At 33.8% G+C, this 27,123-nt stretch overlaps 1 protein-coding gene across 1 annotated transcript in view; it reads left to right on the forward strand.

Moving 5' to 3' along the window:
- The first annotated feature begins 2,068 nt into the window (after nucleotides 1–2,068).
- The window catches only part of LOC129748374 (uncharacterized), an 814,549-nt gene continuing 789,494 nt past the window's right edge, over nucleotides 2,069–27,123 (forward strand). The window contains exon 1 of the mRNA XM_055742976.1: nucleotides 2,069–2,335. Coding sequence (XP_055598951.1) covers nucleotides 2,075–2,335 — 261 coding nt within the window. The 5' untranslated portion in view covers nucleotides 2,069–2,074. The remainder of the gene's footprint in view (nucleotides 2,336–27,123) is intronic.

Consider the following 27,123-nt stretch of genomic DNA (forward strand, 5'->3'; position numbering starts at 1 on the left):
TATATTTTATAACTGTTCAAATTATATTTTATTACTTTTAATATCTTCCCCGAAGTACCGGATCCAAAGTTAAGTAACGTGGATCCGCCTCCAGAACCGCATCCCTGCTTCTCGAAAATCTCCGGGTACCATCAAAACCGTAAAATTACATCACATATGATGTAACGAAAAAGAAGCATCACATATGATGGAATTTTCAGTGCGAGTTTAATATTATACGTCTGTAAACTTCAACAGATGTGTAAAATTTGAAAGATATGTTAAATATTAAGACGTGTATTATTTAAATCGCTCTGTAAATTACGTCGTATGTGATGCTTCTTTTTATTTACATCATATGTGATGTAAATTTACATCAAACAATTGCATTCCGTGTCAAGTAATATTTGTGTCATTAGAATTCAGTGCGGTTAAGGATTCAACTTTTTTTATTTTGTAAATTTACATGAATAAATCGCGTTCCACGTCAAGTAATGATAAATGTTTTCAGTTTCAGTGTTGTTAAGAGTTCAGTTCTTTTGCCCTGTAGATCCTCTTCGAGTACGGGTCTCTGGTCTAATCGAGATTTAAAGAGTTCAATTTGATCTCAGCTCGCTCCATTGAATAGTCGGATAATTTCAAATGTTATCACTTTCAGAAAGGACATCAGATCACTTTTTGCTTCTGGGGCATTTATAAAAAAAGAAGGAATTCCAGTGAAATATAAGAAAAAAAGGTGCCAAGCAATTTGAAATGATATCAAACCAGATGAAGGTCGAATTTGAGCCAGAAATCTTCAACATAGTTGTGAAAAATGATGATCCTTGAACCTTAACTTACCATATTTTCTACCACACGCATCTGCATGGCGGGCAAATCTGAGTATTTTTTTAATTTGGAAAAATGTCAAATCTGATCAAAATCTAGCCATCATTTCAAAATTTTCAATAGGAAAATAAAAGAAAATAAAATAATTCATCGAAACATCAAATGATTTCAAAGAAAATTGATGTACATTTTCAAATTAACTTTCAAAAATTATGTTTGAACACAAATACAAAAAAAAATTTATTAATTGATTTAATAAATAATACTAATAAACACCGGATAAGTGTTTTCAACAATATCTGGACATCCATTCTTTATTTAATTTATGGACAAGCCTAGATATATTCACGAAAACAAGGCATGAATCGATACTGGCCAGCTTTCTTCAGTACGATTTACAGTAAAAGGTAAACGGATTCGCATAAGATGTTTCACCGAAACCTTTTGCTTTTGTTGACTGTGTAGCTTTTCCAACATTCATTTTGTAAACTTTATAAATTATCCAACATCATTTGAAAAATTTGAGTCTGTATTGAAAAGGTTATCGTTTTAATTTATAAAATAAATATTCCGTCTCTTTGGCCGTACACTTAGCCCAATTATTCGGTGAGCCAAACATCGGCTTAGCGGCTTAACGAATGTTCGGTACGTCTCCAAATACAAGATAACATTATCTTTCACTGAAATTATTTAATTAATTCCTAATGATGGATATGTTTTTTGTTTTATTTTTCTTTAATTTGAATTATTTTCAAAGATAAAAGATAGGTAATCTTTGAATGTAGTCAAATTAAACAAACGCTGAGAGATTGCGTGCAATTCTTCACAGTTCAATCAACCATGTGAAAAAGACAACCAAAAGCATAATTGCTGCACATGACCTCCAATGTTTATCTTTCTTCACCTTAAAATTGTGTCACCGTGTCTAGCCTTTCAAGTAAAATCACAAACATCGTCGCCAACCGGATAAATAAATACTGCTGAAACAATCTTTCTCCCTGCAGCGACAATCTATTTATTTTTCATTTATATTCATTAACAGATAATTCTTCTTTTTTCATTCTCGTTTTCTTCACATGACGGTGCCGGCAACTCTTGACAACTTTCGGAATGGCAAACGAAAACATGAACCAAACGACAAAAAAAAATGCTCCCTCATGAATCGGATCTCCCGCAAACTTTGAACCCTTTTTTCTGCTGCTGTTATGAATCAACAACAAAAACAACACCTATCGCCACCTTCGAATCACCCACCCAGGTAAATGACATGGGCATGCAACAGTGTCGCTCGACGAAGGTCCAGATTCTGGGCGCCCCCCAACTCCGGGTGGATCCGCCCAGCGTGACACTGTTCCGTGGCCAATCGCTGCTGGTTCGGTGCCTCTCTCAGGATTCTCTGGATCAGCAGTACGGCACTCTGGGTTACAGTTGGACCAAAAACGGTGCCCTCTTCCAGTCCGATCCGAACGTCGAGATGTGGGAAGATCTCTATCCAGACGGGAGCATCCTGAAGGTGAAAAATGTACAGGTAAGGTGTCGAGTGAATGGAGTTTATTTTATTTTTACGTTTTTGTTTGCTCTTGATTTCGAATTGGCTTCTCGTTCTTTGGAGGCTGCACCATGGGTGCAAGTGTGAATTGAATATTCAAACTAACGAGAGAAGTAATATCACATCCAATATCACGTACTCACATTAAACTTCTTCTTGATTTTTTAGCTGCTCTATGTGAATGAAATGGAATGGATTTATGTATCAGATTTTGATGGTTCATTTTTTTAAATTTTTTTTTTTCAAATATGAGAAAAAATCATAGCCCAGAGCACTCATTATAGAATCAATTTGGCATTGAAAATAATGTTTAGAATTTCGAATAGTTTTCATCAAATATATTGAAATTTATTTTCCAAGTGACTTCTTAAAACTAAATTCAATGGAATACAGCCAATACAGGTTTATCGAAAAAAAGCATGAAAATTTTGTTTCTTTGTTTGTATGTTCGTTGTTTGTTTGTTTGTTTGTTTACATCAAACTTATGAACGAAAATGATCAAACTTTATCTTAAGTTTATATAAAATTAAAACAACAAAGCATGATCCAGATTGCAAAAAGTTGTTTGAAGACAAGGCATGTTTACGAAGACTATTCCAAAACTTATGGCATTACATGGGGGGTACTCCCAAGCACTTGGTCAATAGTTGAAGTAAAAATATAATTGGGTTCTGAGTTTTTGGCCCAACTATAAACAAATGTTTTTTGATATATATGTATGGAACAAGGAGTTGAGTACAATTTGAATTTTTAATTGAGGTTTTTTTTGAAAATGTTTCACATTTAAGCTAAGTTTAAGTCATAAAAAGCAAGGCCAATGAATGTGGGTAAGGACCAACTTATAAAAGATGAAAATAAATGATAATAAACCTTTTTGGATATGCTTAAGAACAATTCAAAAAAGTTTTTCTGTGGCATTCGAACCTCAATTCGGCCAAATTAGAGAGGGTCGTTGCAATTTTATGGCCACTTGGTATGGAATGACCCCTAACTTAAGGGAACTATATTTTTGGAACCTAGGGAAGATAAGGGCATAACAAGCTCCCAGGGCATAATAAGTACTCCTTTTCTCTACAAAAGTACGTATTTTCTTAAACAAATTTTCATAAGGATTTGTTTCGTACTACCTATAGTATTAATTTTTCACCAAAAAAGAAATATCCTTTCCATCTGTACAGAAATATTTAATAATAACCAGCTAGGTTCTCAAGTGACGAAAATATTATAATTTTTGATCACCACCAAGTAAGCTTTTATGACCTTTAAATAATCTTGATCTGAAATATACGCTCTGCAACATGATTTACACATTGTTTCTCAATTTTCACCATCATAAAATTTTTGATATTTCACTTTAATCCATTTTAAAATGCGTTTTTACTTAAATTTGTTGACCTGGGGCGAACAGAGCACTATTATTCAGGGCAAGATGAGCGTTTTCTGCCGTATATTCTAGCAGCGAATTCAACTCGATGAAGTCAACTGAATAACAGAGCTAAAGCTTGACTTATATCATCTGTCGATTTGGTCAATTGATATAGTGTCGGAGAGGTAGTCAGTAGACTCGAGTTCGATTCCTGTTCGGGGAGATTATTTTTTTCACATACCATTCATGATTGATTTTTTTATTGTTACATTATACGGCTAGTAGCATCATCCGTCAAACAAAACACCAGAAACATAATGTATGAGCATGTGTTAATTGTTTGAATTCTACAAACATACCTAGATTGTTTTGTTATTACTTTGTTTGATGAATCTACGCCTCACCGTTTAGTGCAAAATGCATCGATCATGAATGATAAATGAAAAAAAAAATCACCTTGACCAGGCATCGAACTCCAGTCTACTGATTACCTCTCCGACACCTTACCAGTAGGCCAAATCGTCAGATGAAACAGGTCAAGCTGTAGCTTTATTATTCAGTTGACTTCATCGAGTCGAATTTGCTGCTAGATTCCCCGGCAGAAGACGCTCATCATGCCACGAATAATAGTGCTTATACTGCCCCAGGGGGGGAGAGGTTATCATTATGCCCCTACAATGACTGGTTTTCAGCTTTCGAAAAAAAAATTTCAAATGCATTTTTAAACGTTTTTATCTACTTTTTCAAGCTTCATCCAATTAGGCAATAGACTATTTCAGTGTCTGAACACGAAACAATGATGTAATTTTCATATTATAGCTGTTTTCTACGGTTAAATAAGCGTTTTACTTAAGGTGGCCATTATGCCTTTATCTCCCCTAAATTTGAATAACTGATTTTGGAAGATTTTGGCTTGCTTTGCCCGAAGCTTTTGCCAGGTTCAGTTTTTTTTGTTTCGATTATAGTCGTATTTGCCAGGTTCAGGTTTTATCCATCAACTCTAGAATTGGAGTTGTGGCATTGGACGTTTGGAAAATATCCAGTTTAAATTTAAATCAGCTATTAATCGATCTTCCAGTTTCAGAGGAGGAGAAAAAATAAACTTATGAATTATAAGATAATTTGATTTGAAAAATTATCAATTTCTGTACCCACATAAGAACATTATCTTGACTTTTAATATTTAAACTGCCTTTACAACTTTGCTGAAGCAGAAAATGGCAAACCATTTTCACTTAAGCTTCAACAAATACTTATAATGATCCTTCTTTCTTCAATTTCTATTAAAGATTTCTCAAAATAACCATATTTCAACGATAAGCCTGTTAGACACTTCTCATGAAAATGGAGGTGAATAAATCTTATTTTGTCAAAAACACAAATACGCGGCACAACTAGTGTGTCAACATTATAGAATTGATGGGGAATGGTTGAAAGATGAAAATTCAACAGGTCTCTATGTTTAAAACATTCTAGAACTGTTTTTATCCCAAAACCACCATTTTTCAACGTGTTGATTTTATCATGGAAGGAAAATCGAAATAAAAACAGTTCTAGGAAGTTTAAACGAACAAGAATAATTGTATTTTCACCTTTCAAACATTCCCCATCTATTCCACAATTCCACCATGTTACCATATCTTGTTAAGTCGCGTTGAAATGATGAAATAAGATTTTTCACGTTCATTTTCAAGAAAAGTGTACATGGGTCTTTACAAGAAAAAAAATAAATTAAAAATACACTTCAATACCTTTTTTATCAGAAGTCAGGACTACTCGTGGTCTTCGGGAAAGTTATCCATTGATATCAAAACATTGTTTTTTTTTAATCTTGGTATTATTGTACAGTAAACTGAGTCGATTTGGGGTCATTTAACAGTTTCTCACACCCTGGGGTCTTAAAAGCTTTGTTTTGATTCAAAACTCATCCATGATTTTTTTTTCTCAATATTTAAGTAACGTTTACATGAGTAAATTTGAACTTTTATGTATGTATGAAAAAATTGAATATTTTGTTCTGAAAAATCAACATTATTTTTGTTTCTTCTGTGGAATTGAGCCTTCAAATGGTTTTTGTGCCAATTTAAAAATTTCGTTTAGTTTTCCGTTAAACAACTTTGTCAAAGACCGTATAGCTATAGCTCCGTGTCTTGACTAGCAAGGTATGGCTTAAAAATTTTCTATTCCATAGTATAAATCATGTAAACGATGACTCCGAAAAAGTTATCAATTAAGCTTGCTTGCAATATCCAGCAATCACTAGTCAAGACGATAATGATTTGTGACGTAATGTTTAACATAACGTCATAGTCACTTTAGGCGATGGGCGTGCTCGCTTTCATGTGATACAATTTCCCATGAGTTGATGTGAAAAACCAATGGCTTTCGAGAAATTAAAAATAAAATACAAATCTGACAATAACAACAACAAAAAAAAAACAAAATAAACCGTTTCAATACTAACGTGCAATAGTGTGCGTTCTCTAACTCCACCTAATTGAAAGTATACCTCATTGCAAGGATAATGTTCAAGCTTGACTGTCTCAATTACAAAATGTAAGTTTGAAAATTTGAAATATATTTAGACAGAAAATTAAGACTTTAACACTAAACATACCGACACTTTGTATATACCTATTTATACCGCCGGGGTTCAAATGAAGCCTAACACCTTTTTCGCTAATACTCTTTTGTTTTGAAAAGCTTGTAGCGTGACTCAAATCTAATTCTCAGAAAATATTCAGCTAAAATCATTTATTTCCGTGTTATTCAATGTTTAAGAAAAAATATCCAAAAAACATGCTTGGAGAAAATGGCGGGTCAGTTATTAAGTGCTCGAAAAAAAGAAGCTATTTGTTGCACACAGAAGAAATTATTTCCTGTAAAATTACGCTAATTTCCTGTAACAAAAAGGAGCAGGACATTTACTGCAATTTTACAGGTTGATAACATTTTTTACAGGACATTTGCTGTAATAATAAATGAATCTTCGTTAACTTTCAAGGAAAACAATTTAGAATTACAGGTTTTGTTAATTACAGGTGATTTATTTTAAAGGTTGCAGTTTTTAGTGACACGTAATAGTCAAAAACTTTTTCTGTGCACATATGAAAATATTTTTTAAAAACTTCTTCAGATCATGGCCACAAAAACTGTAAAAAAAATGGTGTAAAAACCGTACTTTTTTTAATCAAGCGCTAAAGCTCTTCCAGTCACAGTTTAAATTTTTGAAAAGAGTGTTAGAAAGTTGACGTAATTTGTGACATTTTGGCATCTTAAGATTTATAAAACACGAAACACAGAATTTGTGACGGCTATTCAGAGATAGCTGTTTTCCGAACTTTTTATCAATATGCAGCTTAGACTATTCTAACGCCTAAATTAGACGAATTACGTCAACTTTGCCATTCACTTTCCAAAAAAAAAATGTTACTGGAACAACTTTAGCGGTTGATTCATTAAAAACTTCAGTTTTTACACTACTTTTTTACATTTTTGCGGTTATGATCTGATTTTTTCTAATTTATCCATATGTGCAACACATATAATTTTTAACGTCAAATTTGTCAAGCACTAAGTGATTTTATTCAGCATTTAAAAACTAACTTACAGCCTGTTTCCCGAAGCATGTTTTTTGCGGATATTTTTTCTTAGACTTTGAAGAACTTTAAAATAAATGATGGTAGCTGAATATTGCCAAATAATTATATTTGAGTCACATTACAAGCTTCCCAAAACTTTAAGTGCTTTAAGTGTAGAAAAAATCGGTAGAAAAACAAGAGAGTTTTAGCGGAAAAGGTGTGAGGGGTCATTTGACCCCCGGCGGTATAAATATTACATACGTTTTCCGAAATCTACTATCTTTATAAAAAATATTTTTATGAAAAAAATACGTTCAATTTGAAAATAAAAATAGTCATGAAGCAACATTTGCGAAAAAACCATTTCAATAGCAGTTATAGTCGTATGAAGCTCAAAAATTTTCATTTGACCCATGGCATAAATGACACAATTTAAAGAATCAACAAATTTGACAATATTCACAAAATTGACAAACTTGACAAAAAGACAAAACTGTAAGAGTTGAAAAAAAATATGATAAAATTGAGATGATTCTCTTTACAATTTGTAAAATTCACAAAATTTATAAAATTGAAAAATTTTGTAACTGAAAAAGGGATAAAAATGCCAAAAAAGCTTAAAATGATAAGATAAAAAAAATACAAAAACAAAATGTAAAAATTGACGAAAATAACAAAATTAAAGGAAATGACAAATTGCACAAAATTTATACAGTTTTCACGGTTCCAATCCTTCACATAATAATAAAAATCCTCAAATTCGTCTATGACAAGTAAACATACATTTCATGTTGAAATAATAAATAATAAATAATTTATTTTTCTTACGATGGCGCATTTGCCTCAATTCCCAAAGCCTGAAATATTTCATATGCTTTTGGCTTGTGATATAGCTCAGTTGGCAAGTCTGTTATCTCCTGAGCCGATGTCCGTGAGTTCGAGCCCAAGAGTAAACATCGAACACAGTTGTACCGGAGAAGTTTTTCAATAATGATCCGCCAACTGCAACGTTGATAAAGTCGCGAATGCCATAAAGATGGTAAAACGACTATAATCGAATCAAAAAAAGTCATATGCATATGCAAATGCCAAATATTGAATTCAAAAAATATAATCATTCAATTAATAATTTTTAACTCACAGTTCCGAGTCATCAATTAATTTATTTAACCTTCCAAACCTGTTCGCAAAATGTCCGTTTCGATGAAATTTGACTAGAAGTTTGTTAATCCCTGGCCATAAATGTTTGTTTAAGTATTTTGTCACAATCTTAATTATAATTTTCATAAAACACACTTGGTTTCTCGAAAACTCCCAGTTCTTCAGTATATTGGAATGATGATAAGAATGTATGGAATTCGCGCTTCGGGTCATATTGACCCGAACAGCTTTGAAAAATTAAAAATAATTTGTGCAACTTTTGAATTCCACGGAAAAAATTATCAGATGTTGAGTAATTAAAATGATAAGTTTTGACTAGAAAAAAAAAGATAAACTTGAATTCAATCTATCTTATGGAATTTGACATTCACGAAAGTACATAGATCAGACGTAGGAACTAAATTTAAAATTTCTCATTTGTCCTCCACTCTGTTTGATTGTAGGGGAAAGTTGGGTAAGACAGATACCCTAAGGTAGAATTGCAATAGAAAATCAGATATCTCTCAGATTTAAAAAAGAAAGTTGTTTGTTTGAAATCCAAAACCGAAAAATAGCCAAAAATAAACATTAAGCATCAAACACGGTCAATATCACAAACCTTAATTGAAATACCTGGATTAACTTATGTGTCTGTCTTACCCGCCTAAGAAACTTTTTTTAAACGTTTTTTGCTCAATCCATTTGACCGAAATTCGCTGAAACTCCTGCAGACGGTTAAAGAGAAGCCCAATAAACACTCCACCTTTGGAAAAGGTTGAAACTTTCATAAATATTACGATATATGAACTATTTTTGAGTAGAAAAATTTACATCAAATAATGGATCTTCAAAGTTTTTGTTTGTTTTGTTTATTTTTATGAGACCTTGCTGAATCTATATAAACAAAGGTTCTCGAAAGTGTTGAAACACTTAGGCAAACATATTCTCATCATTAGAATTGTGCCTAACATTGTAATTTTTGAAATATTGAATGTGTCCGTCTTACCCGACTTTTGTCGTATCGACCAACTATAAAAAAATCAAAGTTGGAAGTAAATTAACTTCCAATAAATATTTTATCAAACTTTCGAACAACTTACAGAACTTTTACAATAAGCAAACTACAAACTGTAGCAGAAAAGTATTTTTTAAGTCTGGGTATTGTCTCGATGATTTTTTTTACTGATGCCTTTAGTTAAAAATGGTTTTAGTTGTTTTCTGGCATTTCAAAGCTTGTCTCCTTTAACCGTCAACTCAAGAACAAAATTTATTTACCTCTATTTTATGGATAAATTAAATTTTATGATTTATTACGAATATTCCATTTTTCTTTACCCACTATCAATCACACAATTTTTGATGGAAATTCATTCACCCACTTAAAGCAACTTCAAGCGTATGATTTTGGATCAACTTCCAAGAATGGATCGGAAAAAGTTACTTTCTAAATACTTTCACCGTTTGAACGAGACATCAAACTTGCACCAAAAAAAGATTAATTTGACTTTTTATTATTGATATAGGTTGATATCAATTTCACCCGATATCGACGGGACTGATTGTCCGTTACCTGGAGCGTTTAATATTCAACGGTGATGTTGACTTTCATTCTTTTTTCCTTCCCATTCCCCTCTTCAACAGAAATCTGTGGTGTACACCTGCATCGTATCGAATTCGGTGGCCCCGATCAGCAAAAGTGTCCACGTGACGGTGGTGGAACCGGGTTCGGTGACGTTGTGTCCGAAAAATGCTGACTACGGAGTTAGCTGGCCTGAGAGTGCTGCTGGACCGGCTGTTCTAGCGGATTGTCCGAAACGTGGCGATGGACAGGCCAAGCGGATTTGCGAGCAGCGCGACTTCGGACGTCCAGAATGGCTTATGCCGGACTTTTCCGAGTGTGTTCCGGATGCCGTCGTGGAGATTGAGAACGAGGTATTTTCTTTTTTTTTTCGAAAAAATGTTCCGGAAGGTTTTTGGATTTGAAATAGCTCAAAATTCAGATTTTTTTTTGTGTGCTTCAGTATCCCCAAATTCCTACTATAAATTGGAAAACGAGAAGAATATTAAACGAACTTGATACCGAAAGCATCAAAAATGTATCAAACAGAATCATATTTGAATAGATTCGAAGAACTTTATCCCTTATCATTCGATGGCGACAAATGTAACTAGACATCAGCACACCTGTAGGAAAAAAAAGTTACGACGATTGCTTTATCTTCTCAGCCCCAGGCATGCAAAGTAGGTATCTACTATAGGACACATCTGATAATGGTGGTGCTTTCAGTCTAGCAACTTGTCCCGACGACGACGAGACGTTTCGAAGCCCCCAGGGGTCACAAGGATTTCTACGAAGACTTCGGTGAATCGAGACGTCCCGGGCTTATTTTATCGTTATAGATGGGTGAGGATTTTCTCGTTTATGGTAAACAGAAACGGTTTTTGCCGTTTTACATTGTGTTGGTTCCGTTCGATTATTTGCGGAAGGTTGAAACGAACAATTTTATTCTACATTCCTGTACAGGATACCGGAATATTACTTTAATTAAATGTTAACCGAATATTCGGTATACTGAATATTTAAGCAAGTGTTCAGCCAAAAAGGTTAATTTTTTTTAATAAGCAAGCAAATTAATATGACTTTCCGTCAAAAAGTTTTGTTGAATTCTTCACCCCTTAAAACTACACGCTCTCTATTTCTATTCTCTAAAATTCGATTTTTTTTTTACTTAAGCCTCATATCAATAGATAAGCGGCGGTCCTTGGCTAAAATTTAAATTTGACTGGGCATTAAGGCCGTGCGAATGGGAAAGGGAGGGGGGGGGGTGTTAGGAAATTTTATCCAAGTAAAATTTTCAATTCAAGAACTGAATTTGTTGAAAGGAACATTATTTGAATGTTTTAACCCTCATCCGCATTAGATTTCGTTACACTAATCAGAACTAGGAGTGTCAATTTGACACTACAAGCTCAAATCGTTATAACTTTTGGCGTGTTCAACCGATAAAAAAAAAACTTATATCAATAGAAACCTTTTAATGTCAGTCAAATATGTTGAGAACATTATATATAGCTTAAGCTTTTAGTTTTCTCGTTATTCAACATGAACGATAAAAAATCCGAAAAAACATGCCTCAGGAAAACTGCTGTAGTTCATATATAACTCGTCAAAAAAAAATATTATCCTTGTGCATATGAATGCACAATGTCTAAATCATGAAGCCAAGAAATATTTTTTAAGTTTTTTTAATGAAAAGGTCACAAAAAGTTCATAAAAGTGGTCTGAAAAACCTACTTGTCATTCGATTGGTAGTAAAAACTGTTTGAGCGATGGTATAGTTTTTGAAAAAAAAAATGACTACAAAATCTATTCTAATTCTAACATTTGGTTGTCTTAAGATTTTTGATGCAACAAAAATTGAATTTACTGGATTTTTTCAAAGATCACTATTTTGCGCGATTTTTTTACAAATTGAAATTTCATTGGAGAGCAAATTTAATTTACATTCTAGTGAGGTGCAACAATTCACGCTGTGAGATTTAACAAAAATATGAAAATTTTAAACGTAAAATCATTTCTGAATTTCTAGAACCACAAGCAGAACGTGTTTGTTTGCTCTTCGAGAAGGTACGGTGGGTGGTGATTTGGGCAGAGAGCCAAGCCGACAGACGAAATAATGATGCGTGTCGTGACTAGCAAACGCGAACTATAGAATAGAAAATTTCCAACGAAGAAACGCATGACACGCATCATTATTTCATCTCTCGGCTTGGCTCTCTTCTCAAATCACTCGAAAAGCAAACAAACACGTTCACTTATTCATAAGCCAAATTAATGATTGAGCTTCATGTTTCATGTTTTCACACTGACATTGAATATTCATTTCAAAAGCTATGAAAAGCATTTCGTATTTTCAATTTCAGATTCAACTGGAACTTATGTGATTGTTTGTCGATTGTTGATTTGAAATTGACACATTAAATTCTGCGAATATATCGAAGCCGATAAACACCAAACTTCTACAATTCAATTCAATTAAGCAGAAAAAGTTTGAATTAAAATTTCATTTCATTAGAAATAAGCTTCCAAGAACATCAAATTCGTGAAAAGCGAAAATTGTATTTGGTGCACATTGTATTAAGATTCCTGATTTGAGTTTCTATTCTTCGGAATAGATCAACTTTTGAGACTAAACAAATAGCTTATAGCATTAGCGAATCAAAAAATTTCAGATTTGTTTTGTATTTTTGACCGCTTTGGTACCAGTTTCCAGACAATTATTTTTGAATTCTATCTGAATATTTGGTCTTGTTTCGATAGAATTTTCGTTATAACATTTTTGTCATTTGCGACCAAGAGTCCAGAACTTAAAGCGCTATTCAAATTAACAGTTTTTCCTGTTGGCCATTGTTTTAATTTTTTTTCGTTTGGGATGTAAGCCTTTCCGGAACAACTTCCTTAATAGGCAGCTTGAGAAAATGTGTTGTGTTGTGATAAACCTTTAATTGCTTAACTTTTTTAAAAATGAAAACAGAAATTTTCGAGTCATTGAAATGATAACATTTCAATTCGAAGTACACAACTGAACAAGGTTGGAGCCGTAATTTTTAGATTTCTGAAAGTTATGGCCCATCATAGTTTAATAATATTTTTTAAAATTGTTTGTTTATTTCAAAAGATTTTGCAAATCTTCTTAACATTTTTCATTAGGTGCTGCAAGTTGTTTGTGATTGATTGAGTTCATACCATTTGTTAGAGTTTCCAAATCTGAAGAAATAACATCGATTTTCCAAAAACTACTTTTCAGAAATTTTTAACAATTTTATTTTGTTTTTTTTTCCAACTTCCTTCAATACCTCACACATACATAAGAAAATGCAGCTCCAGAAAGATTGTTAAACATCATCTAAAAGATATCAATTTCCTACAAAACCTGAAAAGAGTAATGCAAAAAAGCAAAAATTACTTAACCGGACAAAAGATAAAATTCAGCAAGGAACTCCCTTGATTATTTTTTTTTGTTTCGATTATACAGAAGTTTTTCGATTTTATCACGCTTAATTCACCGTGATAATGGTAAAACCGTGAATTTGGCGAACTTGAAACAAAAATAAAATAACGGCAAATGATTTCTAAATGATTTCCAAAAACAACGTGATAAAATTGAAACAATAACCGTGATAAAATGGAGCGTGAGTTTAGCGAGTATTGGCAAATCAAACAGTGATAAAATCAAAAAACTACTGTAGTCCTTTTACCATCTTTATGGCATTCGCGACTTTATCAACGTTGCAGTTGGCGGATCGTTATTGATAAAAATCCGGTACAACTGTGCTCGATGTTTACTCTTGGGCTCGAACTCGCGGACTACGGCTCTGGAGACAACAGAATTGCCAACTGAGCTATATCTCAAGCCCCACATTAAAATATCGTTATTAAAATATAAAGACTCCGTTCGATTTTGGCAACACGCCCGTACATTTTGTGTTGCCAAAATCGAATGTTGCCAAAATCGAACATATTTTTTTTCTTAACTTTTTTCAGTTATTTTTACAAAATAACTGTTAAAATTATTAAACACGTTATTTTTGGTAAATTTTCGACCATTTGTAGTAATTTTCAATTTTTTTTTTCATAACGTTTTTGAAGCATTTTCCACTTTTCTTGTTTTGTTCATAATGTTTGTTTTCATTTGTCATATTTGCTGTTTTTGTCGTTCTTCATCATTTTTAGTTGTTTTTTTGTCATTCTCAGTCTTTTGTTTGAATTTGTTTTTTTAACTTTTTGAATTTTTCATCTTTTTGTCATTTTTGAGTACTTTATAATTTTTTTAAAAATCTTTTGTTTTTATTGTTGCATTTTATCACTATTTCAGAACATAAAAACGTATTTATGGTATTTGTCTAAATTAAATTGGTCCTGTTATAACGAAAACTAAAAAGTAATGTTGATTCTAAAAACCGTTCGATTTTGGCACATGTGCCAAAATCGGATGTTGCCTAAATCGAATGTTGCCAAAAACGAACGGGGTCTGTAATGGGCTAACTCTCATAATTCTGAAAAATATATCATGGAGATACAGAGTTAAAAGAAGTGTTCGAAAAAATACCTTTTAAAACTGTGTGATTTTTATTTCTTTCAAAGATTCTTGAGTTACGAATTGTTGTAGTCTGATATCATATTTGTTCGTACTTCAACATTATAACTACTAACAGTCTACGCTACGATTAAATTTATAGTACTCTTAAGGGTAGAAAATTTTCCAATATATATCGATTAACATAGGGGAAAGTGAGGTTTCGTGAGCCAAAATTCTCAATCCGACTGTCATCGTCGTCGTACTGTGTAAGCATATGTTTCAATATGTTGTTAACTTGGGTACGAATCATATACTTCTTCATTTAATAAGCTAAAAAAAATTGTAGCGGTCGCACCACTTAAAAATTTGAATTCTCCAGAACCGAAAGACTAGCTTTCGGTTTCGCCTTTCGGTATGCAATACAGCATTGATCGGTTCGGTGTCTTCATCGATTTCGATCGAAGGAGGAAAGTCAGGCTTTTCACTTGAAGGTGGAATTGCATAAAGCTTCTCGAAAGGGTTAGGAAAGTTGCAGCGAGACCCGAATTCCAGTCGGCAAAGCGAGCGACAAACAAAAACTGCCAAAATCCCGAAGATATTCAATAGACCTCTCGGGATTAACGTATATCCGCCACGGGTCAACGCCCGAGATCATCTTCCCTGATCTGAGGCTGCACGCTGCAAGATCATTTCAATCTGGACAGCAAATGTGCTTGGGAGTGCGCTTTGTTTCGCGAGTCGTAGAATCCTTTACTTTTGTAAAAGGTAACCATAAAGTGATGTGGTTTTAAAATTTATGAAGCTAAACTTCTTTTCTTGTATGTAGCCCCAACTCTAGGCTACATATCGCGAGCTAGGGCAAATTTGTGCGTTGTGTTGCAAAAAGCCAGGTAAAGTCGTGCAGAATATACCATAGTGCAAGTGCAAGTGCTAATGTTAAGGCCGTACAGGCAACCTGATTTCGCCCTACAGCCGCTTCCGGTCACCGGGAACAATCCATCTAGCCCATCCGTCCAGACTATCGGGCCATATCGTCACCTCGAGCCCGAAACTACCACCTGATTGCCCGTTTTGGAACCAGTTGAGTCAGTGAACACCACGTGTTTTGTCACACTGCAGCTCAGGTAACAGATCTTACATCGAAACATAACACGCTCCTTTCGGTAACCAGGGGGAACCAAATTGTCATAGGCCCATCCCCGTTTCAGCGAACCCGATTCGACATCATTTTTCCGACTTCTACTAGGAGCGCAGAATCGGAAGGATTCCACCACCGCATCGTCGAGAGCGAGCAGCGTCATCATCGCTCACCTTCGACGTCATCACCGGCAGCGACGTCATCAAGCGCCATCCGCGGTTGAGCTGGGCCACACCAACGTCGGAGAGAAGGTTTGAAACCATACATACTCGGTGAGTCGAATGAACATTACTCTTTTCCCTTTTGGTTCTCCCATTAGAGCGCCGATCACGGCTGCCGCTACCACTGCATCGAATATATGAAAAATGAATCCGTAAATATTCCCCGCTGAAATGGAAACTTCAGCTCAGTAATAATATCACCCATATATAATTTGTCGACAAAGCTGTAAGAAAGACTACAGCATAAAAAATGTGTTAACACAGAATTTCTGAACATAAACCAAAAACGTAGCTACGTTGCGCAATGCGTGGACCACCCTAACATTCTCTCTTGGAGTCATCGTTGGAATTCACGCCGTTCTCAACACTTGAACGTCGGCCTTTAGCACTGCACGGTAGGATAGAAGATAGAAACGCACGCACAAGAGATAGGTAGAGAGTAGGAAATACATATGTATACATATAACATGAATGAACTAAATTGATACACCGAATGAACACCTTTGTACAAATTTATTAATACACTTTTTCAATGAAGAATATAATCGCTTTTGAACTCTACCAAGAATTTTAGTCGATTTAATTTTGGAATCCCATCGCTACGCGTAACGGATTAAATTCAGATGATCTCACATCTGCAGCCACTTCCAAAATCACTTGTTCTTCGGGGCGGAATGAATTGTAGTTCCTATGAAGATTAATTCAGGTATGGGTGGTCTCGTACCGAGATTTTTGAGGAATATCTTTTAGGTTTTGTTAATTTTCGGGAGTGTGTCCGAGAATTTTCTCGAGTTTTGTTGGCTGGAATGCGGAGTCGGACTGATTCGATCCTCTATCCTTCGGGAAGACGTTATGGACTCGCCTTGAAGTGAGTCTCAGCCGGGCATTTTCACCTTGGTGTGCTGTCCCTCTTTGAGGGTGGCGCATAAGCAGCACGCTTGCACCGGATCGATCAGTGCTGGCTACAAAATGTACCAAAATAATTATTCAAGCACTCGCAAATTGCATCGGTGGAAAACCAAAAGTTCCTAACAAAAATATGCTGATGTGCTTATGGTTATAGTATTTTCGTAATCTTTCACATGGAAATGGTTTTTTTCATGAATTTGCAATAGGTAAGTCACTAAAACGCAATCGTTTTGCAATTCATACCTTGTCTGCATTTTTTTTTTTACCTATAAGTAAATAACATCCCGTTAACTTATTTTTTGTTGTTGTTCTTTCTAAGTTGTTATGGAAACTTTTAAATTCACGTCACTCGACTTCTTCGGCTTTCAAGCTGTCGATCATTTGTTAGAACAAGTTTGAAAAATCCTTAATGGTGGCTCCAGAGAGTGAGTTTTTCAGTTTGAACCATAATTAGGCGATTCAAAAGATCTGCTGTGCTCTTCAAAACATTTGTCTTTTAATTTACGACGTCGTACTTGAGAAGTAAACACAAAAAAAAATTCAAATCAGTTGTTTGTCAAACAAATTTTGAAATGGCTCAAGAAAGTTTGATAAACATCATCTAAAAGATATAAATTCCCTACAAAGCATTTAAATGAGTAACATAAAGTCAAAAACTACTGAACCGGGAAAAAGATAAAATACAGCAGGAAACTCCCTTGATATATGTGTTATTTCTAACTTAAAGGTAACATAACATTGTATACTCTATAAGACTGAGTCGACTTGGGTCATTTTCAAATTTCTCAAACCCTGCAACCCTCTTAAATGCATTGTTTTGCTTCAAAACTCATCCGAGATTTTTTGCATATTTTCAAAGTAACGTTTACATAAGTAAATTTGAATTTCTATGAAACTCAGCCTGATTATGGGTTTTGTGCCAATTTATAAATTCTCTTAACCCTTCATTTCATGTTTTTTTTAATTTTCCTCAAAAATTATTTTAATCAGTTGGAAATGATGAGTACATCAAGAAAAAAATTACAATAAAATACTTTTTTTCACTTTTTCCATACATTAATTGTTGCAAACTTGTTACTTTATAAAACGAAGTGTTAAGGAAATTTTCCATTGAAAAATGTCGAAGACTGTTACTTCGTGTCTTATTACACAAAAAAGTTATTAGGTGTTGAATGGAGGCATTGGCACTGAAAAACAATAAGTTCAATTGACATCACTGCACTGCTGGGTGCCTGGCGAACTATTGCATGACTACTTTTCATGCAATTCTTCGAAATATACCAGCAGTGATGTTAATTTAGTTTATTTTTTTCAGTGCCAAAAGTCTTATTTCTGTAAAAAGCTAATAATTTTTTTGTCTAAAAAGATACGAAGTTTCTGTCTTTTTTCTGCAGAAAATTTCTTTTAGAGAATTTATAAATAGGCACAAAACCTTTTTGCAGGCTCAGTTCCACAGAAGAAACAAAATCGATGTTGATTTTTCAGAACAAAATATTCAATTTTCCCATACAAAATTTTAAGTTCAAATTTACTCATGTAAACTTTACTTAAAAATTTTGCAAAATATAATGGATCAGTTTTGAACCAATACGAAGCTTTTTATACCACTGTGTTTAAAATATTAAATAATTACCCAAAATCGACTCAGTCTTACATTCCATTTCCCCTGGTCTAATCATTGATGCATAAATGTGTGTGTACACACTTGCTTAGCAAAGTATGGAATAAAACAGCACGATTGCACGACGCATAGAGCATTCGTTGCTGGGCAATGTACATAAATACATATATACCCTGAGTAAGTAGAAAGTTGAAATCTTCTTTTCCAGATTTTCTCGGTTTTCCGTAAATAGTTAGAAAAAGGATCATCAGATTTCTTGAATGGCTAGGAAGTGAACAATTAAATTGAACAGATTGATATAAAGATTCGTATAAACAGTTTTTGGAACAATGTATTATTTGCATGTAGGGTAGCCCCTACCTTTCATAGAAAAAAAGTAACAGGTACAAACTAAAAGTGAAATTCAGTAATACTTGAGAAATTAAAACAAATCTTGTAGGTAAGGATTTTTTTTATCATACGACAGGTATGGGCCGGGGGTCTTCAGATCTTCCCCATATTTTTCAGATTTCTTAAACTTTTATATTTCGAGTAAGATTCAATTATTTTTTTTTTGTAAATAAAATTAAAATATATTTCAGCGCTACACAACTCTGTTGTTTTTAAACAGAAATCATAAAAAAACACATCAAAACGAATTAAAAAATTTTATCAGCTTTTCTTATAAATATTTTAAATTTATTAAATGATGACCTTTAACATGAAAAGTTGTTGAGAACCTTTAAATTGTGTCCAGAAGTATCGTCTGCATCATCGAATAATCTGCAAAAAAAACTATTGTATAGTTCAATTTAAGATGCATCCTTCATCTCAGGACACCAAAATAGGCGAATAACTTCTCCAAGAGTTAACGAAATAACGACAATAAATCTTTATTTTTGCTTTGAAAACAAACGATGGCCGATCATTTTCTTTCATATGCTCATAGAGCGGGCGCTTATTATTGGTTTGAAAATTGATCGAATCAATTTGGCTGCAAACACTCTGTAATGCACATTTTTTTTAACGAACAAACACATATGGATCTCAGTGAAATTTCATGTTTCTTTGAAGAGATCTAAATTCTACTTAACACTAAAGAGTGCATCTTTCAAGGATAAAATGGCTAGCATCTTACTGATGCTAACACCACCAGTCCACAGCAAGAGTACTATGTATGCCGTGACCGAGAATTGATCTCATGACCTCGGGCTTAGAAAACTTAAACACTATCCTTTAGACCACAGTCGGCGGTTTGATTTCTCCTGCTTTGATAAGTACTTTTGCTCCCACTTTCATAGAAGCGTACGCTACCTGCATATGTGAGTGCCCTTGTACGACCATTTTTTTTTTTTTTGTTTTAGATGCAAAAAAAATTATTGTCATTATTTCTTTCATTTCTTTCATTTTCTTTGATGCGCTATTTTATGTTTCTCGTTGAAAACAAACAGCGTTATGTAGCCCTGAAATATGGTGTGATTTGATTCACAAAAATAATCTAACCTAACCGAATCTGAAAAAATACCCGTGTTTTAACCCGTAAAAATGATCCAAATTTTTGATTGAGGGGTGGATTTGAAGACCCCCGGCGCAAATTGTCAAATTATAGAACTAAAATCCCTATTTGAAAATGTATAATATTTTTTACAAAAGAAAGCAATCTGATAAGAAAAGTTCTTAGACTGCGATAAGTTTTGTAGCATAATCAATCAAAAAATAAAACTTATTACCAATAATTGAGAGGTTAAAAATGTATAATGTAGTCTTTATTAGGCACTAGGCAGATATTTTTTATTGGTTAATAACATGATAATAAATTTAAAAATCTGAAATAAGTACCAAAAATTCTTCCTATGGTAATAGCACAGACAAACAGACATGACACTCTGAAGAAAAACTATAACATTTTTCGCAAAACTGCTTGCATTGCCATCTGGTGTCGACATTGCCTATCACGACAAAATGCAGCCATGAACCGGTTAGGAAAATTTAAAACCATCATGATACCCATGAAATCAAACTTTTCATTTAACATTGTAAACAAACAGACTGGTATGAATTATTGTTGAAATCATAAGTTCAATTTAGGGAGTGCTTTTACATGCATGAATTCCTTATGGTGCTCGAGGAAAAGTGTTCGCTGAAGTGCTGGAAGCCGTTCATAAGTTATTGACAAAAATACGATTCTTTGGATAACATCAAATTCATACCTGAATTGATTAAATGATACTCCGGTTTGAAATTTACTGAGTGGTAGCAAATTGAAAAAAAAATCCCCCACGCAGGGTTTTCCCTGAAAGCAATTAGGATATCGGGGTTTTTCTACAAAAAGAATTTTCGATAACTACATCGAACGTAACGACAAAAATGTAACGTAGAACATGACTATTGAGCACTGAATCGCCTCCAAATGATCTGTTTTTAAGTTTAAAGGGAATTTTTTCATAATTCTGCATTTGTGTTTTCAACATTCAGTTTTTTTGCAGTAGCTAAATCAAAAGGAACAGCCACTTAAAAGTCGAGTTTAGTCATGTGCGTTAAAGTAAATAAACACAGCCGTACAGAAAAGGTATTCCATTTTAATTTATTTCAACAAATTTATTATTTTTTTCTCATTTGCAATAGAAACATTGCTTTACATTTGCTTAAAAAAACTCTCAGTTGCGGCCAAATAACATGGTATGAAAACAAGGGATCTGTTCCTCATTATAATCCTTTTTTCTCGGGTTCAAATATTCGATACTGCTATTCAACTCTTCAGATTTCGGAACAAAATGAATGGAACCAAAGGAACACTGCAACAGCAATTCTTCCCGGTATCACCTCTTGCTAATTGAAATATGATCCGTTTGAATGGGACACGGTCGCAGGGAGATGAGTATCTACGGGGTTTTAACAAAATTTGAAACTAAAAAAACTTTGCAGACTTTTTTATTTAGGTACAACCTTGTTTGTTTACTTTCAAGTTTGATGCGTGTCTCCAGCAAACAGCTACTATGATGGAAAAGTTTTAATTTTAAGACCAGTGCACTCTGGTGGCGACATTGCCTAGCTTTCAGAAATATTGAACCGGTTTGTGAAAACCGGAAAAAGAGTGTCCCGTCTGTTTATCTGTGGTAATAGCCTTTTCATAAAAAAAAGGTAAAAGTTAAATACAGCTATCTGTAAAGTACCTGCATATCAACTTCTGATCCATGGTAATAGGTGTGTAGGTTTTCAAAATAACAAAACCAAGCCCTCTAGGCAACCAGACCAAAGCCAAGCGCCAAAACAGCTTTTCTAGAAATTGTTTCGAATCATAACCAGGCAGCCAAAAACAAAATGAACCGATTCGGTCCGGTTACATAATCAGCTGTTTCTGGAAGCTCCAACCTGACATCACAGATTATCGTCGTTGTGGTGGGCAAAAAAGGGATCAACGTATTATATTTCAAATCCAAAAACCATCCTCATCCTCATCGTTTCGTTTTCGGTTTTATTCCGGAACGACTTGCCTTCGGCGTTTGAGAGCTCAGACCTCTCTGTGGTCCTTTGAATTCATTTTGATCTAAACTGATGTTTTTTTTTCTTTTTTCTGCTTTTTCCTTTTTACTTCCATTGCCGCCGGATTATGGGCGACTTTTTTCTGCACGGCTGCCGGAATCCGACCACTCAAAAACTCTTTCACTCGTAACGTAACAATCATCCGGTTGAATACCAAAAACAACAACAACAACACCAACTATTTAATCCGAACGCCGCGGAAAATCTACACCACGGATGTCCTCCCGGGGGTAAAAACTTGGTCAAAATGATCCGAATACTGTCAACCACTTGAATTCCACACCGCAACGGTTTTATAAACTGCTCATCCTGCTTCCTCTAACTTCCATTTTTTTCCTCTTCCTGGATGGTGACCTTTGGGTGAACTGTTTTATTTTTTACCCAATTGTTTCCACTTCAATCCCACGTGACCGTCTATGTGTTTTCCCCCATCTGGATGATGCTGCCAAAACAACAACAACATCACCATCAAAAACAACAACTACCGGGAAAAAACTACAACAACCGTCACGTTTAAAAATGCATGAAACCCGACAACGGAAATGTTCGCCCTTTTTTCTGGGGCCGGCTGTCATTTGATGCTGCCACTGATGCTGCCGGAACAAAAACTTCTAACCATCGTCAAAAACGTGAAAACCCGGAAACCGACGCGATATTCTGAACCCAAACCTTCACTTTAAAAAAATACATACACATCCAAAACAACCCCATCCAGTTCCGGGGGCTTACTTTCGGCTATCAGAAAACGAACGGAACCAGCGTGCTGCAGTCCTGCCTGAACTACGCCGAGAAGCACTATTCCGGATTCTTGCCGGGGGAAGGAGGCGTCATGCTCGGTTTGCTGCACGAGGTAAGTTACTGGTTAAAAATATTTGGGCCCCTTTTTGCTTGTTGTACCTATCTAGTAAAACTTTTCGGGAATGTTGTATTTGCTGTAATTAAAAATAGATGAGCTTTGAATGTAAATCGGTGTCGGGAATCAAAAGATTACCATCCGGGGAACAGATGCGCCCCGGAATAGTGCGTGGTAGTTCGAATAAAGACATTCGTTTTTACTAGTTTTGACAAAATCGGCTCAAGTTGACGAAAATTTGTTTCGAATGTGATTTCTGAAAACTGGACTTTTAACAGTTTTAAAATATTTTAATCATTTCCAGAATATAAAGCTAAAAAGAAGAAACGAGAAGTGGATATTAGCCGCAATACCAATGTTGAAGACACTAATAAGGAGCTGAGCCTGTTCAATAGACGTGTTTGTTCAATAGATTGGAAATGGGCTTTATGAAAAAAATTTAAAATTTGTATGGAATGGAAAAAATGGAAAAAGTAACCTTTTTGTTGAAAAATTCTACAGCCTCACTGTTGCACCGATCTAAAATTCTCTAAACTGCATGTTTTGCTCCCACTCATATTTTTATTTAGAGATTCTGCGACGATTTGATATTTGAGCTTGTGTGTCCACTAGACCGCTGCAAAAATGCTATTTTGTTCTTATATGTTTTTTGATGCCTTTTGGTCACCAAGCATTGGCGTAACATTTGAGATGATTTGGTTGATTCCTGAGTTAGCGCAACGCGTTTCAATATTGTATGGAAATTTGTATGGAAGAAGAAATGATTGCGCACTGAACTATCTAGAAAATTGAAATAATCTTGAAATGAAGTTGATCTTTGATTTTTGGTTTTGACAATTCTCAAGCTTCATTTTTTGCTTACATGACAAGCAGCTAAGCATTTCATGAAAACGGTTATAACCATTTAAAAATAAAAAATCTGAATCCTTTGAAAAGTATTTTAAAATTGCAGAAATTGCTTGCTAGAGCTTTGAATAATTTCATGAAATGTTTTTGCAAAGGTAAATCAATATATTCCTTGACTATGCAAAGCGGTTTTTTGAGATTTTTATTATTTCCCCTCGGTTACGCAGTTTTCATCAATTGAAATTGCTATTTATGGCGGCAAATAACAATCAAAAAAGCTCTAGGAGGTGTAAAAATTTAAGAATTCGGCATTACCATACAAAACTTGCAGCAGTCTAGTGTTCACACTGTCAACTTCAGACATTGTTTGATAGGTACCACCATGCGGGGTGATATAGGTTGAAATAAAAACAAATTGTTTTGATATATCTCCATTAACATTGGAGATATCAATTTCAAATTTTAACACACCAGAGCTGACAAATAAGTTCATGTTTTACTTGAAAAGTGACTTCTCAGAAATGTTTAGAGATAATTCTGAAATTCCTTAAAGCTCTGTATAGAAATGACATTTTTACTAACAACACCACATAAAGTTTTTTTTTCCTTTCAAATACATGCATTACGATTCACTCTACAAGGAAAAGTGTTGTTTTTAAAAATCGATAGAAAATATCACAAGTTATTCCAATTTTCGGAACACAGTAAACAAATTATTAAATGAGGTAGACTATGGGTAAAGCCAGGGCCACACAGTGGGCCAGGAACCACACTTTTGCGAGCAAAATTGACTGCAGGCCACACCAGCAGGGCAGTTCGTTGTAGCTCATCGATGTCTTCGACAGGGTTACTCGAAGTTGCGCTATCTATTGATGGACTTAAATGAGTTCTATTTTTCTCCGCAAGGTGGCGCCAAAATCGTTTTATTAATGCTTAAGTCCATTGCGATGCGAAGCAATTAAGCACATTTGGTCACATTTATTAAAAAAAATAAAAAGAAATTATTCTAATCTGTTTTTTTTAATCAATTTTTGAAAAATTTCATTTTTACAAATTTGATTAAAAGTGCGAAAAATATGCTGAATTATTTATTCAAGCATCGACTCAACATGCATTAAGATCATCATCACTTCTGTCACTTCTCAAAAACTGGGATGTGCCAAACTGCTCGCAAGCAAGTTATTGCAATTTGAAAAATGTAAATATAGTCGAATAACTTTGTCCAAGACACCGATGAGCTACAACGAACCCTCTGGTCTGCAGTCAATTTTGACCGCAAAAGTGTGACTCCTGGCCCACTGTGGGCCGTAGGAAGAACCGATTCATCGTCTGGGGTTTTAGTGATGGATTTTTGTCTGCGATTTATTTACTCAAACAATGCATAAATGACAAAATTCTCAATCAAATTTTTTTGGTTACTATATGATTATTTATTTTTGAATACTTCTAAATTAAACTATAAACCCGCTAGTGCCCAACCCTGCCTCTAGCCGGGGTACATTAAAAGAGTTATATAATGACATCGTATAATTGGTTTTACAATTTTTTTCGCTAAATCATTAGAAATATATAAAGTTTATAATCCTTGTTACTAAAAACTATTTTACTAGCAGTCATGAAAAGTAACAGCTAAGAAAAGCTTAAAAACATGAGAAAACTGGTAATTTCCTTTATTCCAAAAATGATCAATTTGGTAGTCCAAGAAATACTTGATGAATGTGTTTTTCGATCAAAAAAATTATTTGCAGTTAGGTTAAAGAGCTACCACCATTCTGTATTGATTATTTGAAAAAAAAAAATCCCAAGTAAGGAAGGAGAGATAAAACATAAACCCCTTCTAAAGGCGGGGTTGGGAAAGTATGACAGCAATTCAAATAATATGCACAATATTTACGTTTCACATAAGTAAAAATATCTCAGTTATTTGTGAGCCAATTTAAACAAAAACTACATAAAAGTATAGCTATGAATCAGTTTTACAATGTTTCAAAATAAAGGAAAAATTGGTTGAAGGGTGTAAAACTATAATCGAAAAAGTCTTGAGGGTAATATTTTCTAGCCTCTAAGCTTATGCAATTTTTGAAAAAATGTCAAAACATTTTTCTCATCCTTAAAGTTTTTCGCAGATCAAAAGTTATTTATAATCATAAAACTTAACTTCTGTGCTTTTTTGAGCGAAAAAATTGAGGTCTAATTTTTGAAAAAATGTCGAAACATTTTTCTCATCCTTGAAGTTTTTCGCAGATCAAAAGTTATTTATAATCATAAAACTTAACTTCTGTGAATTTTTGAGCGAAAAAATTGAGGTCCAATTGTTACTTTAAAAAATACAACCTAAAATCTGCAAAATGGTATGCTTTATTTGTATTATTGAAATATAAAGTTACAAATTATGGAATTCACTTTCGTTGATGGTTAAAATCTATAAACGTGTTAAAGAGTCTGTAAGATAAGGTTTATTTGATTTAAGTCTTGAAAAAAGTTTTTAAAGAAAGCTTTCAATTTATTTAAAAAAAACTTTATTTATTTATTACATTCTATTTCATTAAAACAAATTTAACCATAATGATGAAAATAAATCAAATTTTCAAATATAAAAGAGACTGAATTTTTTCAGTTAAGATCTGATTTTTGCAAACTTGATCCAAATTTATGATATAAGTTCCAAATTAGATTTTTTTTTAAATTAAATATTATTTTTTAAAATACACCGAAAAATTATAGATTGTTGCAAATGTTTTAGATGAGGATAAGCCACATATTTTTCTATTAGTGTAAGTTCACTGGTGTTGGGAAAAAGTGGTAGAAATTTTGACCCTTTCAACACATTTCGAAAAATTTGCGATGTAAAAACATTTTCAAAATTTGTACAACGCCCAAAGATCTTGAAAATATTTTTGCATGGTAAAATTTTCAAAATGTCAAAATTTCTACCACTTTTACCCAACACCAATGAACTTGCTCTTGGTTAATATTTTTTTATTTAACAATCACATAATCATAATCCTGTCAGGACATTTTTATAAATAAACAGAAAATTTATATTAATAAATGAAACAGCCAACTCAGATATTTTTGCATGGCTCTTTTGTATAACTTCTACGTAAATGACATCGACAGTTATCTCGCTGAAGGCTGCACTAAGACAACTTGCAGACGACGGCGTTGTATTTAACTTTGTGAAAATGAACATGATCGAATAAAATTTCAACTGAAATGTTGTTGTTGTGAATGTTTCATAAAGATTAATAAAATGCTACTGGAGTTTTATTCTTAAAAATTGATTTCACTTTCCTGAAAAATGTATTTAAATAGACCAACTTTTTAAAAAGATATATTCTTACACAAAACTGCATATCTTAAGCATGAACCAATCAAACGATCTAAAACTTTTGGCGTTGTTGACTGCATTCTAAAGCTTTCAATATATATTGATTATGTAGAAATTTATCAATTTCCAAGTGAAGCAGATAGCAATTATTTTATGAAA

The sequence above is a fragment of the Uranotaenia lowii genome, chromosome 2, assembly GCF_029784155.1.
Source record: "Uranotaenia lowii strain MFRU-FL chromosome 2, ASM2978415v1, whole genome shotgun sequence".
NCBI classification, from domain to species: Eukaryota; Metazoa; Arthropoda; class Insecta; order Diptera; family Culicidae; genus Uranotaenia; species Uranotaenia lowii.